At 34.6% G+C, this 17,244-nt stretch overlaps 5 protein-coding genes across 5 annotated transcripts in view; 3 read left to right on the top strand and 2 right to left on the bottom strand.

Annotated features, from left to right (window-relative positions):
- The window catches only part of LOC142338034 (DNA replication licensing factor mcm5-like), a 409,068-nt gene that overhangs the window by 142,634 nt on the left and 249,190 nt on the right, over positions 1-17,244 (bottom strand). The window lies entirely within an intron of this gene.
- The window catches only part of LOC142338043 (uncharacterized), a 210,096-nt gene that overhangs the window by 16,853 nt on the left and 175,999 nt on the right, over positions 1-17,244 (bottom strand). The window contains exon 8 of the mRNA XM_075387679.1: positions 7,208-7,455. Coding sequence (XP_075243794.1) covers positions 7,208-7,455 — 248 coding nt within the window. The remainder of the gene's footprint in view (positions 1-7,207; positions 7,456-17,244) is intronic.
- The window catches only part of LOC142338063 (solute carrier family 22 member 15-like), a 31,136-nt gene that overhangs the window by 11,223 nt on the left and 2,669 nt on the right, over positions 1-17,244 (top strand). The gene's annotated exons all lie outside the window — the stretch shown is intronic.
- LOC142338052 (organic cation transporter-like protein) lies at positions 10,610-14,335 on the top strand. The gene has a single exon (XM_075387688.1). The coding sequence runs from the start codon at positions 11,300-11,302 to the stop codon at positions 13,013-13,015; it is 1,716 nt and encodes a 571-aa protein (XP_075243803.1). The 5' UTR covers positions 10,610-11,299; the 3' UTR covers positions 13,016-14,335.
- On the top strand, positions 15,097-17,178 carry LOC142338072 (uncharacterized). The gene is made up of 2 exons (XM_075387706.1): positions 15,097-16,313; positions 16,412-17,178. Exons 1-2 carry the CDS (start codon positions 15,631-15,633, stop codon positions 17,085-17,087), a joined length of 1,359 nt encoding a protein of 452 aa, XP_075243821.1. The 5' UTR covers positions 15,097-15,630; the 3' UTR covers positions 17,088-17,178.

The raw sequence follows: 17,244 nt of genomic DNA, 5'->3' as shown, positions 1-17,244 counted from the left end.
CCCCGGGGTACCGGTGTTGCGTGGTGACAATTACTGGCGTCAAGCATCCCTAGCGTACATCTCTGGATGTTGTTTTGGAAATAAAAGATCGTTGGGCGCACAGAGCGCGCCTCGCGGCAGAGCCGCGATCAACGATCTTTTATTTCCGAACAACATCCAGAGATGTACGCTAGGGATGCTTGACGCCAGTAATTGTCACCACGCAACACCGGTACCCCGGGGTTTACTCTGAAGTATGTTTATCATGAGACAGACGATGAATAAATCGGAATTTCTCAAGAAGAACATGATATCAATAAAAATGTAATTGTTTAAAATGAAAAATTAAAACAAATATGCTTGTCATCAAAAGCTTGATTTGTTATAGATTTCCGCAAACTTTATTAATATGTGTATTAATTTGTAATAAATAATTGTACTAAATAAATGATTTTTGTAAAAATTGTAATACATTGATTTTTACAATTTTCTGCTTTGCTAAACAAATTGCAAAAAACATCAAGAGCTGAAAAATTGAAAAATAGAATAAGAAAAAACATCATACTTACATATTTCATTGAAAATATTATGCGAAAAAGGACATTTGGAAAAAAAATGTTTTACTAAAACAATATTTTTTCAAAAAAAAAATAAATTAAAAATTTCACAAAAAAACTTCCAAAACTGAAGAAAGGTAAAACAGAAAAGTAAAAAACAACAAAATTCACATTTTTTGTTAAATACATAATGTAAAAAACAGCATTTTTGAAAAAAAAGTTTTAGAAAACAACATTTTTTAAGAAAAAAAATAATTCAATAAAAAATTTTTTAAAAAATTCAAAAACTGAAAAAATAGAAATAAAAAACAAAAATAGCATTTTTTGGTAAAAACTTTATGTAAAAAACGACATATTTGAAAGAAAAATTATTCTAGTAAAACTTGTTTGTTCAAAAAAAATTAAATTTTACATAAAAAAATTCGAAAGCAGAAAAAAGGGAAAATAGAAAAATAAAAAAACAACACAAGTTGCATTTTTTGTTAAAAACCTTATGTAAAAAACGGCTTTTTTGAGAGAAAAATTATTCTAGTAAAACTTGTTTTTTCAAAAAAAAATTATTTAAAATTAAAATTTTACTTTAAAAAATTCAAAAACAGAAAAAGGAAAAACAAAAAACAACACAAGTTGCATTTTTTGTTAAAAACCTTATGTAAAAAAACGACATTTTTGAAAAAAATTATTCTAGTATAACTTGTTTTTTCAAAAAGGAAATTAATTGAATTTCATATTTTGCATTAAAAAATTCAAAAACAGCAAAAATGAAAAATAGAAAAATAAAAAACAACACAAGTTGCATATTTTGTTTAAAACCTTATGTAAAAAACGGCATTTTTGAAAGAAAAATTATTCTAGTAAAACTTTGTTTTTTCAAAAAGGAAATTAATTAAATTTCATATTTTACATTAAAAAATTCAAAAACAGAAAAAGGAAAAACAAAAAACAACACAAGTTGCATTTTTTGTTAAAAAACTTATGTAAAAAAACGACATTTTTGAAAAAAATTATTCTAGTATAACTTGTTTTTTCAAAAAGGAAATTAATTGAATTTCATATTTTGCATTAAAAAATTCAAAAACAGCAAAAAATGAAAAATAGAAAAATAAAAAACAACACAAGTTGCATATTTTGTTTAAAACCTTATGTAAAAAACGGCATTTTTGAAAAAAAAAATTATTCTAGTGAAACTTGTTTTTTCAGAAAGGAAATTAATTAAATTTCATATTTTACAATAAAAAATTGAAAAACAGAAAAAAGGAAAAACAGAAAAATAAAAAACAACACAAGTTGCATTTTTTGTTAAAAACCTTATGTAAAAAACGGCATTTTTGAAAGAAAAATTATTCTAGTAAAACTTTGTTTTTTCAAAAAGGAAATTAATTAAATTTCATATTTTACATTAAAAAATTGAAAAACAGAAAAAAGGAAAAATAGAAAAATAAAAAACAACACAAGTTGAATTTTTTGTTAAAAACCTTATGTAAAAAACGGCATTTTTGAAAGAAAAATTATTCTAGTAAAACTTTGTTTTTTCAAAAACAAAATTAATTAAATTTAAATTTTTACATAAAAAAATTAAAAAACAGAAAAAAAAGGAAAAATAAAAAATAAAAAAACATCAAGATTTACATTTTTGTTTAAAAACAGTGTGTAAAACACAACAATTTTAAAAAAAATCATTTTAGTAGAAAAGATTATCATTTGAAAAAATGATTCAATTCAAAACTTCACCTTAAAAAATTTATAAAAAACTGACAAGTGGAAAAATGAAGAGAAACCTTTTGTAAAAAAACGACTTTTTTGAAAAAAATGGGATAGTAAAAGAATATTTTTTTCAAAACAGTAAAAATTATGCAAAAGGTTTTCAACTTCTTTTCAAAAAAACAATTCTATCCTTAAAGACTTGTATGAGTATCTATTTCTAAAAATTCCTGCCAAAAATTCTTCTTTTAAATGACCAGGTAATCTATTATCAAAGGCAGCACGCTTATTGCAATATTCTGATGGGAAGAATTGCTGCTGGAGCTTGCTTCGAAATTGTCACTGTAATCGCTTTGCATCATCCAGTATCAGCTGCCGGGAGTTTATTGCAGAAGCCAAAAAAACCCGCGTTCTTGAAAAAACATTTTATGAAAACAATCCTTTTTCGTCATTAACCGCCATTTTTGAGAAAAAAAAACAGATATTACAAAAACAGGCATCTTTTGACATAAATTTTAATTCAAAATTGAACTTTAAATAAAAGTTAATTTCGAAAATGCATTTGTAAAACTCAAATAAATTATATTATCAAAGTATCAATTCAAAAGCATACATGAAACTCAGCTTTTTCTGAGTGTAAAAAGAGAATATTACAAATTAAACAGTCAATTAGTCACCTCAGGAAATAATAGTTTTTGGATCTGAAATTATACCGGAAATACAAACAGATAATCAGTCAAAGAAATAACTTCTCAACCTGTTATTTTAGTAACTATACAACTCAGCAGCTCGTCTCAATTTGCTCGATGGAGGACACATGTTGTCTTCGTTTTTATCACCATCTGAATTTTTACTTCCCACTCTTTCAGGGTTATTGACATCAGGAGCCCTTCTCTTGACAGTCTTTTGTGTACAAGACGCTGGTTGCTCAGATTTGAGGGAAGTTTTTTCAGATATTTTTTCACTTGCTTCATTAGATAAAATATGATCTTGGTAATCTGTATAATCATTGAGTACAGGACTAAGGATGGTTACGGCAGACTTGATTGAAGTATTTTCAACACTCGATGCTCCCTGTACTTCATTCAATGCATCTTGTCCAGTGTCTGTAGAAAAACACGCAAAAGGGACTGCCTGGTCAGATTTTTTGTTGTCTAACTTGGGGTCAAGTGCGTTCTCTTCTTCTATACTTGCGATAATACTCTCTGTCAATGACCCATTTTCCCACTCGTCACAATCCCGATCAGGTTTCTGCTCCTGCAAATTGTCATACTCGTCAGACACACACCAGAGAAATTTAAGTTCTCTCTCCTCAAAATATCCCAATTGATTTTCATACATTGGTCTATAGGACAACTCATAATCACAGAATTGTGCACGGACTGATCTGCTCAGTTCCATGTTGTCTGAGACTTGTAAAGTTGTGTTTTCGAAGTGATTCTCGTAGAAGTCTACAGTTGTCTGTTTGTATGGAACAGAGACTTCAGGCATATTCTCGATTGCAATAATGAAGACCAGAAGCTGCCTCGGAATTGAGAATGCAGGTTCAGCTACCCAGCCGAAGCACGTCTTCCTCTCCTTTATAATTGCTACATCATCATTGAAATCGGGGAAGAAGAAGTGGGCCTTAAGATTTTCGTTCAATTTCACAGATTTGATATTCATTATTTCAGCGTTTTTTAGGTGACGACGGTTGAACTCCTAAATAAATTGAAAATACAGATATTGAAAAAAACTTTCTCTCTGAAGAAATAATATGCTATTTGCGAATGAGTACGATGATTATAAAAGCCCATTATTCTTTTTTTTGGTCTGTTTTCATATTCTATTACAGAGGTGACTTACCTGGAATGGGAAATAGGAAGATATCCTAGAGATGAAGAATCTGCACTGAAAGGTTTATAACTGAAAACTTAGGTTTGTAGGAAAAGGAGATTAAAATTGTCTCCAAAAAAATGAAAAGGTCTAACTATAGCTAAGTTGTCGAACAGAACGAAAATAAGCGCAATGAGTTGAATTTTTGTTTGTGCACTACAATAAAAAATGACATTATGACGCTATAGTGACGTAATTATTACAATACTATGAGTAAGGCTTCAAGCACGTGAGCTGTGCATGCTTCGATAAAATAGGAATAATATCGTAAGTAGTAAGGATTATTTTATGTTCACATGAGTTCAGTGACCCCATACAATACATAGGTATCCCTAATTGAAGCAATCATATGACGTAGCTGGAGTAAATTTTGTTCCAAAGAGGTCAGTGGCCCTCTTACACAAAATGATCACGTAATTGTTCATAATGGAGAAGATAGTAGGACGTAATTGTTAAATTACGGTGATTGAACTTTTAACGATTAATTCTGTACAATAGCAATAAATTCGTGACAAATTTGTACTCATTAAACCTATATCGATCACCTGAAAAGATTCGTCTTTACAAAAGATGATCTCGAAAATTGATGTTTTAAGGTCACTAAATACTTGGATTGTTGATAAGAAATTAGAGAAAAACGTATGATGGCCAGATTGTCCAATTCTTGATATTTTTTAGATAGATATTTGATAAAATTGTTTTTTTTTGGTTGCAATTTGGGTATTTTTTGACAAGATTTCGCTATTTTGTGGTAAAAATGTGTATTTTTGCCGACACTTGTGTCTCTTTGTCTGGCAATTATTGAGATATTTTCACTAGAACTGGTTTCATTTTCGCAGGAATTAGGTATTTTTGGCAAAAATTTAGTAGATTGTGGTAATAAATGTGTATTTTTGCTATGAATTGTGTAATTAATGACTAGAAACAGATACTCTTGGGCCAGAGTTATTTTTTTTGACAACAGTTTGATATATTTTGGTAACATTTGGGTGTTTTTGACAATAATTGGATATTTTGAGCCACGAATTGGGTATTTTTTGGTCACAATTGGTTTTTTTTTGGTCAGAATTGGGTATTTTTTGGCCAGAATTGGGTATTTTTTGGGATGAATTGGGTATTTTTGCCAAGAACTGGGTATTTTTTGGCCAGAATTAGGTATTTTTTGGAAGAATTGGGTAGTTTTTGGCCAGAATTGGGTATTTTTCGGGAAGAATTGGGTATTTTTTGGCCAGAATTGGGTATTTTTGCCAAGAATTGGGTATTTTTTGGGAAGAATTGTGTATTTTTGCCAAGAATTGGGTATTTTTTGGGAAAAATTGGGCATTTTTTGGGAAAATTTGGGTATATTTTGGCCAGAATTGGACATTTTTTGGGAAGAATTGGGTATTTTTTTGGAAAAATTGGGTATTTTTTGCTAGAAATTGGGTATTTTTGCCAAAAATTGGGTATTTTTTGGGAAAAATTGGGAATTTTTCGACAACGATTGGCTATTTTTGGACAAGAATTGGGTGTTTTCGGCAAGAATTAGGTATTTTTTGTATTTTTTGGTATGAAATGGGTATTTTTTTTCATTTTTTTTTTAAGAATAGGGTATTTATTAAAAAGAACTAAATATTTTTTACCAAAAATTTTTTTGGTTTCAGGTTTCAGAATCTAAAACTTTAAAAAATACAAACTTGTCCTCTTTTCACGACTTTTGAACTATGTCCATTGGATTCTGCTTTAAAAATTACGCTATAAAAATGTACTGTAACAAACAATTCCAAAAAAAATAGTTTGAGGTTTCAGAAGCTGAAACTTCGGAAAAACCAAAAAGTGTAACTTCTTAGGGTTAAAAAATTGCCATCAAATGCTTTGTTTAAAAACAACATAGAGAGTTGATATAGCATACCATTCTCAAAGAAATTGTTTTGTAGTTTGAGGTTTGAGAAACTAAAACTTCAAAAAACCCAAACCCATAATCTATAATTGACCGTGAAGTTACCATCATTGAACTCCACTTCGAAAAATACCCTCTGAAGTTGTACTGTAGCATATATTTTCGACCAAAAAAATTTTAGTTTGAGGTTTGAGAATCTGAAACTATGAAAAAAACAAAAAAATTTTCAGTGATGGTTTTCTGTGCTTTAGTATTTTTCATTGAAATCTGTGTTAAAAAATTTCTAATCGATTATTAGAACAACCTTATTTGATTTTTTTAACGGTTTTGGTTTTTTGAAACTGAAACTACCGAGAAAAAACCAGAAACTACCAAAAGAAAATGCCAAAAAATCGATTTCTTGCATGCTTTCACATCATGAGTAAAATCAATTGAAAAAAAATTGACATTTTCAAAAAAAATCTTTCAAGAAGTTTTTTGAAAAACTTCCGATAATTTGACATTATTGAAATCAAAACGTCATTAATAATCAAAAACTAAAAAAATTTTTTATAATTGAAAAAATTATGCGTAAATGAAAAGTTTGAAAGTAAAAGTTCTGCTGATATAATTTATTTAGTAGATAAGATTAGCTGAAGTGCATTAGAGCGGATGCATTTCCCTGGGGCAATTAAGATAATTATCCCTGGGTAATTACGATAAGATGACAGGTCTATTGTTCTCACTCTCTTTTTAGGTACATCTTTGGAAATTGGACGAAAATAGGCTATACCTAATGTTAATACATAGGTACATCCTTTTACCCCCCCTGTCTTGCTTACATATAACTACTCGTATCTGTCCAAGTACGTGAATTAGGACCCGCACAAACAAATTTTCAATGCCAAGTTAGAGATATAATGTTACGTTCATAGCGCCTATGTTAGAGCACTATTTTTAGTCTTCGACGCCTATGATAGAAAAATACTATTACCCGCACAGATCATGTTAATGTCTGTGTTAATCACAGTTAATGTCTCCCTAAAATGAGTATTCGAGGATAGAATCTGGTGATACTCACCAATAAGTCCGAGCGGCTCGTGTTTATTCTTATAATATATTAATGATTCCATTTCCATTAGTGACAAATCGTCAATACACATCTTCCTATTTCGTTGCAATTAACGAGTAGATAAACATTTAAAAGTAGCTATTACGGTGCTTATAACAAATTAACCTTTGTTTTCTTCAGCTTAACTCCAGCCAACATGGCTGCAAACGAACTCTGAGGGGTTTCGCTTTCCGGAGAGTCCTCTTGGGGCATCGGAGGGGGCGCCGGAGGAGGTGGCACTGGGATGCTGCTGGGTGGTGGTGGAGGTGGAACAACAGCTGCCTGCGGTTGTGTCGGTGGCAGTGGAGGAATGGGACCACCAGTGCCAGAAGTTGCACCAGGGGTGCCGACATATTTAGGCGGCTCTGCCACACCTAAAAGATCAGGTTAATGTTACATCGAAATAAGACGAAACACCCACTGACTTTTCAACGGAACTGTCTCCCTTCATGCCATTTTCTGTACGAAATGCACGCTTTAGAATATTCGCATCTGCTTAGAAAAAATTGTCCACGGGAAAACAGTTTCCTAATCAGCTCCTCGGAAATATAATGATTATCGTAAACCAAAAAGTTCGGCAGACAAAAACTGCTCGAAAAGTGAGTACACAAATACACTGAGCGTCACAAAAATGTAGCATTAGCACCGTATCGCATTAGTTGATCATTTTGCGGGAAGAAATTGCACCAATATCTGGTTTATTTTAGAACATTTTCCATCATAAATGCTGTATAATGGTCGTGATCTGAACCTGAAAAAATACGCAACAGTAACTTAAGTCAAATTCATTTGTAAAGAATGCTGAACTCCATCTATAGCGAGCATCATATAATCAAAATTCAAAAAAAATCACAATGGATCTCCTACATTGGTGGTCTTGTCTACCAATGGAGATAATACACTCATTGACAAAATGCGCAAAATCCACGTTTATATGGTAAACTGCCTGTTTTCGGTCAATTTCAGTCGCCATGATTTTGACCAATTCTTTCAATTTTAATATCAATTGACGCATAACCATAAACTTGACTATCGAAATTCAGAATAAAGGAGCCTCTATGTAGACCATTTTTCCTTCACCAATTTAAGCAAATTTGAATTGTGAATTAAAAATTTTATGATCAAGGAAGTTGAATAGGTTTTACGTTGGACTGAACTTACAGCTTCTTATGTTAAAATGACAAACTTCTTACAAAATTGTTTCCATGAATACTTCTGGCATTATACCTCTGACTTAAAAATCTATTCAATGACAGTCAATTCATATCAAATTCAAAACGACTGAAAATAATGTTGGTAGTCAAAATGCTCTTCAAAAACATGCCGTTTAACATGTAAAATTTCATTCTGTGCTATTGTCTTTGTCAATAAGTGTAGACATAGCCGGCAGATTGCCGGAAAATAGCCGCGATAGACGCTTCAGGCCTTCAATGAATTTGAAGCAACTAAAAAAGATAGACAGATTGACCGCCAGTCCTTTAATATACCATTAGACCTTGTGGGTTAGATCCGGTCTGTCATTTTTATGAGACCTATACTCTATAAGAGAAAAAACCCTATAAGAGCCTTTTCAAAATTGATATTCGAAGTCAAAAGCTCAAGACTCTAATACTCAAGAATTAGGGAAAATACGTTTGGCAATACTTAGATGCGCACTATTGATCTTTAACTAGTAAATTGTCATAAAATTTAGTCATTAAGTGATTTCACAAGTCATTTTTCATAAGTGAGGTAAGTTCCCAGTAACTTCACCACTATAAGTAGCTGAAGAACTAGTAAATGCGGCTAAGTGCCTCTAATGAAACTTGATGCCCGCTACGCTTTACCTAATTATCCCGTTTTGAAAGCTCAAAGTCATGAAAAGTCATCGAAGTCATAAAAGTCAGGGTAAGACGAAACAAAAATCTGTGAGACGATTTAAAAAAATAGGAGCGCTATAATAGCCGCCTGGAATTGAGGATGCAGCTATTAATAAAAAAAATGCACCTTACCAGATACCCAAATGTAAAAGCTATGAAATAAATCCGAGTTTCACAGTGAACAAAAGTTTTCTCGAAACGTAATATAATATCACATTTGTTGAGCTCGGTTGAATTTGCAAATTGGTTAAGCATTAGAGAGGTAAACAATACCGTTTTCTATATTTTACTATTCTTTCTAATGTCAAATTTTGATGGAGTTCCTCAAATTTACATTGGGGTAGCTGGTGAGTTACTGCTACGTATTATGTGAATTTCACAGACAGGCAAGACCACTAGCGTATGATATCGATGGTGTAAAAATGGTTTTGGAAATTTGATTGCAAGTTGGAGAGTTGGCATATTATTGCGTCAAAAATTGAATTTTTTCTTTGCAAAATGGGGATCCGAATTTGATTTCGATGTTCAGTATACTTTAAGAAGGATATCGATTGGTTACTGTTGCGTATTATCTCAAATTCAGAAATTTGAGAACCTGGCCATTGGCATAAGGAAGTGTTAGGGGTTCTATGCAGGTGCAACTACTATGAAAAAGGACCAGTACTGGATTCCAACCAGCATCTTTTACTTGCAAGCCTAGTGTGCTACCCCATTACACCAACTGGTCTTAAGCTCTCGAACTTGGGCATCTCTTATAACCCGTTCTAACGTTCTTGCTTGTTCCTCAACGCTTCATTTCTCTAGCCATGTATACGTTGAACAAGTAGAGCTTCTTTTCAAGCCATGTCAAGCCTATCTTATGCACAATTTACATTAGACATTAGGTTGTTCTCTCTCAACCTTCTAACAGGGATTAATACCGCTTTAAAGATGTTTAGAAATTAGTTTAAAGTCACCTCATAAATTGAATTTCAATTTCTAAAAAATTGTCTCCTCACTCTTGAGGTACAAACAGATTTCACAAGCAATTTGTTAAGGTATTCAATTCGACCGGAAGCTTCTAATTGTATTTTCTCTTGTGTGAGTACACTTTTCATATTACTTTTCAAATTGCAACTACAACTGATATTAATTATTGATTAGGGAATCAAGGGTAAAATAGTCCCGCACTGAGGCAGCTAAACAATCACTTAGATTGTAACTAAATCTTAGATAAGCATATGGAAAACACGAAAGCAATATAAATATGATTTACCACGCATTTGTCAAATTTTGTTGCCCTACTTAGTTGCCCCCACTTAACTGCCTTCTCCCACTAGCAAAATCTCACTTTTGAAACATTCTCAAGTGTCGAAAAAGCGCCTGATTTGTTACCCTATGATTCTCTAAAGACGTTAGAACCAAATCGTAGTTCCCCTCGTGCCTTGTCCTTCGAGGGTGTCTAAGACTTATGTTCTAACATATACTTAATGAATTGAAAAGACACAGCTATAATTGTTCTAATTAAAAACTGCATTTTGAGAGCATACTTTTGTCAATGACTTTACTACCACTAGGCCTTCAAAGCCACTGGCATCTCTTCATAAAATGCGACGCTAGTTGTTCGAGCCGATAGTTTAGAGCCCATATGATTAGCTGGGAGTCAACAAACCGCAAGTAACGAATTGAGTAAACGGAGTTGAACAACACGCACAATCGAGATTACATTGAGTACTACATTTATATAATTTTCCAAACTAACTCAATTGTTCATTTGAGCATGGCGAATTTTATTGGACTCCACTTTTCATCGACAAAATATAAACTTGTTTGAGCTTCATGTTATGGAAAGAATTGAGATCTCATCAAATTGGTTTAAGTAACTACTTATCTCAAAACTATCGTTATGAGATGGAAATAGTTTAACATCTAACGAGGTTACCATAACTCGTACTTTTGGCGAACCAATTTATAACGGTACGTTTGTAACACCAAAAAAACAGAGCGTGAAAAAGCAAATAGTTTTAAAGCATCTAATGAAGTCAGCAAACGAACCTACCTTAGTTAAAACAAAAGCCGTACTAAAGCTGTAATACAAGAGCCATTCAACCACTCAATTCGCGATCTGTCAGTAATAAACCGAAGAAAATTTTGCAGAAACAAGTACACACAAGTACAGAAACAACGTAAGTTATATACTGGCTTGATGCAAAGAAGGCCAAACTATTATAAATAATTTCAATAATCTCAAAAACTGTGGTATAATTTTACAAAACGAACAAAAACTAATTGAGTCAAATTTATTCAATTCTGTCCCTGACACAGCATATTATTCGAACATATATGCAGTGATTGCAGCTTATTACATAAAAACTTGGCAATGTCTTTAAACCGGCAGCCCAGTGACTTTGACTCCAACTTGGAGGCAGCCGGCAGCTTTGGAAGAGCGCAGATAATGCTAATTATTCTCAATTGTTACATAACTTCTTACGTTGGCTGGCAAGCTTATATTCCTGTATTCTCAACTAGAGAAGATGACTTCTATTGCGCGGACGACCTCAATTTTACCCTATCAGATCTAGAGCCTCACCAAATTTCACTGGTCAACTTTCCAGACGATGACCATCAATTCAAATCGCTGCTTGGAAATGGAACACCAAGCTATGGCGATGAGTGTACAAAAGGCTGTCATAAATACGTGTACAAGCCAGGAATTAGTTCTGTCATAACCGACTTCGATCTCGCTTGCGGAAGTAAGCAAATTCTTCCAGCGCTGTCAACTTCAGTTTACTGGGCAGCTTATTTCATCTCGTGTTTCATCAGCGGAGCCTTAAGTGACCGTTTTGGACGGAAGAAAGTATCACTCGGTCTGTTAGTTGGTCTTACAATTTCCACAACCATCACAATATTTTGCACGGATATTTACATGTACATTGCCTTACGATTTGTAGCTGGTTTTTGCGCCCTAAACGCCAGCATGGATTACATAATTATGGCAGAAACGGTGAACAAAGCCAAGTTGTCTATGATTGGCATGACAGTACAGGTTATCTTTGTAGTTGGCGAGCTCTCATGCATCTTTTTTGGATACTTCCTTCAGAACTCGTGGCAGTGGCAATTCATGGCCATGACGGTGCCTGCCTATATATACCTGGTACTGCATATCTTCCTAATGCCCGAGAGCGCCCGATGGTTATATTCACAAAAGAAGAAGGAGAAGGCGGAAGAAGTCTTGAGAAAAATTGCAAGGATAAACAAACGAGACCCATCCACTATACACTTGCTCGATAGTGACCAACTGCCTAAACCTTCCCAAGAAATACTTTCTCAAGGTGAGCACGAAGAAACCGATTCAGATTCCCAACAACTCATCCTAAATCAGGAATCTCAAACAGTGACAACGTACAAAAAAACGGAACCCAATCTGTTCAGCTTGTTCGGAACAGTTCACAGTACCATGTTTACTTTATCTTGTGCTGCATCATGGTTCTCAGCCAGTTTGGTGTACTATGGCCTCACTTATGACGTACAGAATATTGGCGGAGATTTTTTCTTAAATGCTATGTTGCTGACCTTCACCGAGATTCCAGCATGGCTTGTATGCGTTGCTATGAATATCTTTGGCCGCAAGAAAACATTTGTGATATCCCTCTATATCTGCTCAATAGCTTGCGCTATACTACCTTTCACAGAACCACTTCTCGATGGAAACTTGCAAATTGGCTTTGCCGTAATTGGAAAATTTTTGTCGGCAGGGGCATTTGATATGCTTTATGTGTACACTCCAGAGCAATTCCCAACCCAGCTACGAAGCACCGGCCTCACGTTCTGTTCAGCAATGGCTCGTATAGCTTCAATATCGGCCCCCTTTATAATTGAGATCAAGGCAGGTCCCTACAATTGCACCCCCTTCCTTATATTTGCCATTTCCGGTCTAATGACTGGCTTCTTAGTGCAAATGGTCGGAGTTGAGACTAAAGACAAACAGTTCATTACAACGGTTGAGGAGTTTCAGCAGATGGCCAAAACGAAGCAGCTTAAGAACTTGGATACTAAGGACGGGCATGTTAGCAGACGAGGCAGCATTCAAACATAGTTCAAGACTAGTTCTGAATTAGAAATAATATACAATGCACAATTGAATGAAATTACCTTTTAACATTCATATCTTGACCAGGTGGCTTCAAATATTTTTAAGGGTTGATAATAGACTACTAAATGAAACCATTTTGGGTACAATATTGATTTGCCTTTTCGCAGTAAACTACCGAAACCAGTGCAGCCGCGCAAAATTCTGAATGTAATTTATAATGCACAGTAAAGCGTGAAAAGGCCTCAAAAGGTTTGCAAAAAAAGATCAGACGAAAACTCGAATTAAAAAGCATGACTAAATTGATTGAGACAAAAATTATTTAAAAGCAATTTATGGGGAACGAAGATGGCGTTAATTATCGATGGTAAACATTCCCATTTCAAAGCGTTGTACTCTAGTAAACCTGTGAGCAGAATCGGCACCGTAAAAATTTGAAGGCGGTGATACAAAATAGGGGTACTTGGACAATGATTACTAAGTCAGAAAAACGAGACCAGAATAAAATCGGCTGCAGTGAGTCGTTAATTGCTCTCCAACGAAGTTTGAAGCAATTATTAAGACTCGCAGAGGAGTTATAGTGATCTATTTTTTTAATAGGTGACTTTCACAGGAGTCCAAGTCAAAATGCCGCACGTGTAAAAACAAGTGTTTAAGTCAATCTGCTGGGGCCTAGAAATGTCAAAAGAAGAACGAACGAGTGGGTGGTTTTTTGTTCATGCAGTATTCTAAAAGAGAGCGAGAAAAGCATGTGATGAAAATTTCGCTAAGCGAGCGACATTTTTTTGATCACGTGCTGCTTTTTCAAGGCAGTTTTTTTTCAATTTAGACTATCTTTTTCAGCCAAAAGTCTTTGTTTTATCTAATTCGGCAAGTAATAGCATCTTTGAAAGTATTTTTAAACCATCTGAAGCAAATATTAGACTTTGAGCTTTTTTTTTTAGCTAATTTTGCCCTGTTGAACGCTTTTTTATAGCACTTTTTACGGTTTTTTTCAATTTTTGATAGCAATTGGGGTCTTTTTATGGTTCAGGTTAGTTTCTAGCTTATTTGGTGAGCCTTTAATCCGATTGATATTGATTTTAAGTTGTGTTTGTTGAACAAAATGGAGTAACTTAAGTCAAATTTTGGCTCATTTTCGTCTGTTTTTAAAAATTATTGCCTATCTCTTGTGATTTTGAGCTTTCATGCTCTACTTTCGTCATTTACTGTCCACTAGTTAATGGAGAGGTATCTACTAAGTTTTGTTACTAAAAAGTGACCATTCAAGGTTAAATAGTGCCGTTTATATAACATAAATGATACAAATTTAATTTTTCCTTGTAAGTTTTTTTGTTGTCTGCTTTTAATTTGTTGGTTATGATGTCTCTCAAAAGCAGGCCTTGGGTAAATTGAGCTGAGAATAGTTTAAAAGGCTTGTCTCAGAGTAATTGATGGGAAGCAGCATTTAGCATTTTGTAGGAAATTTTGTTAACAAAAAAAATTTGAAGATCCTTTTCCGTTTCTCCTTGTGTACCATTTTGTAGTTTTTTTTTCAATTTTCATTCGAGAACCACTAACAAATTCAGGACCATTGAATAAATCGATTTCTGCCTTTGAATTAAAAAAACTATCATCAATGAAAAGTTTGTAATTTTCCATCAAATTTTTCCTCAACTTTTACAGAACGAACAAAAACGAAGATAAATTTTTTCGATTACATTCTACTTTACAAAGAGGGGATTTCAATTGATAACTATCGTGTCTTTATCCAATTAATATATCGAGGGGGGTACCAATAGGACAGAATAAAGAGCCGGACTAGCGTAAGGATCGTTTCATTTCCTTAGGTCGAGGCAAAAGAAAACTGGCCAATTCTACAGTAGTGTAAAATAGTAGTTCAATTGTCACAAGGCCAGCATAGTTACAGTCAGTGGTGGCAATGAAATTTCCGGCTCCAATAGACTCATCTTCTGGTAAAGCTTGCCAGCGTATTTTTTCAAATTCACCATATCAGCAGTTCCACACTAAATGAAATTTACACTGAAACATTGGATTTTGTCGCGCTTGCAGTAGACCATTAAACAGCGCGCGCTAGCTTCTAAGAGACCATGTACGTGATATATAAAGTAACAATAAGCCATATTCAGTTTACAATAAAGAGAGATAGAGAGAGGTATGTGTTCTCTAAACTGAACAGTTTATACTCAACACACGCATACAGTCAAGTATGCATATCTCTTGTTGCATTAATACAGAGCCTGTCTATACGCAGCAACAATTATTCTCCTTTTATAATAAGCTAGGAAAGCAAAGAATGTGGAACGTAATGGAAAAATATTAGCAATTTGCCACAGCCATTCGCTACCAAAGACTGGGTGCCTCTAAAGTATTCCTCAGCGTAATTACCGAATTGGTGATTTAACCTACTCACTTTTGCGAAGTAATTGAGTTCAATTCAATTCCCTTGTGAACGCATTTTGTGTTGCATTGAAATAAAACGCACTACAGACCTTAGTTAAATTTACACACGATGTAGCATGGGACAACACATTAACAACCTTACAAACGATGACTCGTCAGCAAAGCAAATGTAGATACACTCCATAACTATCTAGAAATTACACTGAATTTGTGCAACAATGGCTGATTCCATGCATTTAACACTAGACCAGCTGCCAACAATTATTCTGGAACTGATCTGCAATCGTGTTTCTTCGTCAGGTGACCTCATCAACCTCTGTCTCGTGAACTCTAGATTAAACGCTACTCTCACCACTCTTCCCATCAAGTTACACTGGGAACTTGGCAATGAAGGGAGGCGAGATAACAGTGATTATCACAGGACTACCTTCACTAGATCCCGACGCTCTCAGGTCAACTTCGGTAAGATGGTAGAACAGAGCAAACAGGTCTCGCAAAGCAGACCAAACTGGCGACTTACTTCGCTCTCAGTTCATTTGGCCAAGCTAGCCAGCATGCAACAGGATCAGTCGTACGTGTTTGATATCAGGGAGCGCCTTTGCCATTTTCTGACACTTCAACCTAATCTCACAAGTTTGACAATCAGCGCTTCAGCCAATTACTACGACGGACCTTTTCAACAGCTAAGACCTTACGCAATTTTGCGATCATGCCTCCAGTTGAAGACTCTGTGCCTGAGGGGCCGAACCCAGGTGACATTCACAATGTGGGAAAAGGATTCGAAGGAACAGATGTTGACAAACTTGCAAGTTCTGGACCTCGCTTACGTACTGCCTGTCAACCTCTCAGATCTTATTGCACACAGCCCTCGACTCAAGCACCTTCGTGTGCTGGACAATGGGTACAACATATTCAACTGCTAAATTAGTTTACAATGTTTTTCTTTATAAACTTAATTAAACTGTTCAGTGAATAGTTTTTTATCGGACTCGTGTTTAGGTGCTTTCCGCCTTACGAGAGGAAACCCACGTTTACAATATTTGAACCACCATCAGCCGCAACCAGCGTCGAGAACTCCTCACTTGGTAGAACCAATCTTGTGTCAATTCTCATTGTTGGCATGGTACCAATTGGTCTGGACTCATTGTTACTACATCAACTGAAAAACTCTGAATGTGCTCAATTGAGATTGGAGACTCTTGAATTGGATCTAGACTTTGACTTGATGGAGGACCCTACAGTACAACACTTTACCCAAAACGTTTTGCCTCTTATTCTGCATAGGTCGATCCAACTTAAGAGCACAGACTCTCTGACGTCACTCACTCTTGGAGTACTCACACGACCCGAGCAACTTGATCCGTTCCTGTCCCAATTGCTTCCAAATCTTCACAATCTTAGTTTGAAAATTGATCTGAGCGTTTTGCCGTTGGTCGAAAACTGCTTAATATCTACAAACGAGAAGCACAATTTAAAGAACCTAAGTTTGCACGTCAGCACGAAACCTCTGGACCCAAATTACAGTTCGGCTGAATCCACCAAATTGAGGAGTTATTCAAATTTACCAGCAACGATAGACACCCTTCGCTCAGAACTTTCCAAAATGTTTCCAAACTCAGAAGTGGGTATCTCCACTTTTACATATCCCGAACAAATGCGCCTCGACTTCGAGTAATGCAAACAACAGCGGCACTCGAAATATTGTCTATAAAAAACTTTCAGCTCCGTATAATTTGTGTCTCTTTATTTTAGCTTCTGTTATTTTGTATGTTTTGCAAAAACTAGACGATTTTTTCAAAAATAGAGCAAATTTCATACCAACTCCAGTAGTC

Source organism: Convolutriloba macropyga, chromosome 1 (genome assembly GCF_964194025.1).
Source record: "Convolutriloba macropyga chromosome 1, txConMacr16.3, whole genome shotgun sequence".
NCBI classification, from domain to species: domain Eukaryota; kingdom Metazoa; phylum Xenacoelomorpha; order Acoela; family Convolutidae; genus Convolutriloba; species Convolutriloba macropyga.
The sequence above is the reverse complement of the archived record's forward strand: the minus strand, read 5'-3'. Positions and strand labels throughout refer to the sequence as shown.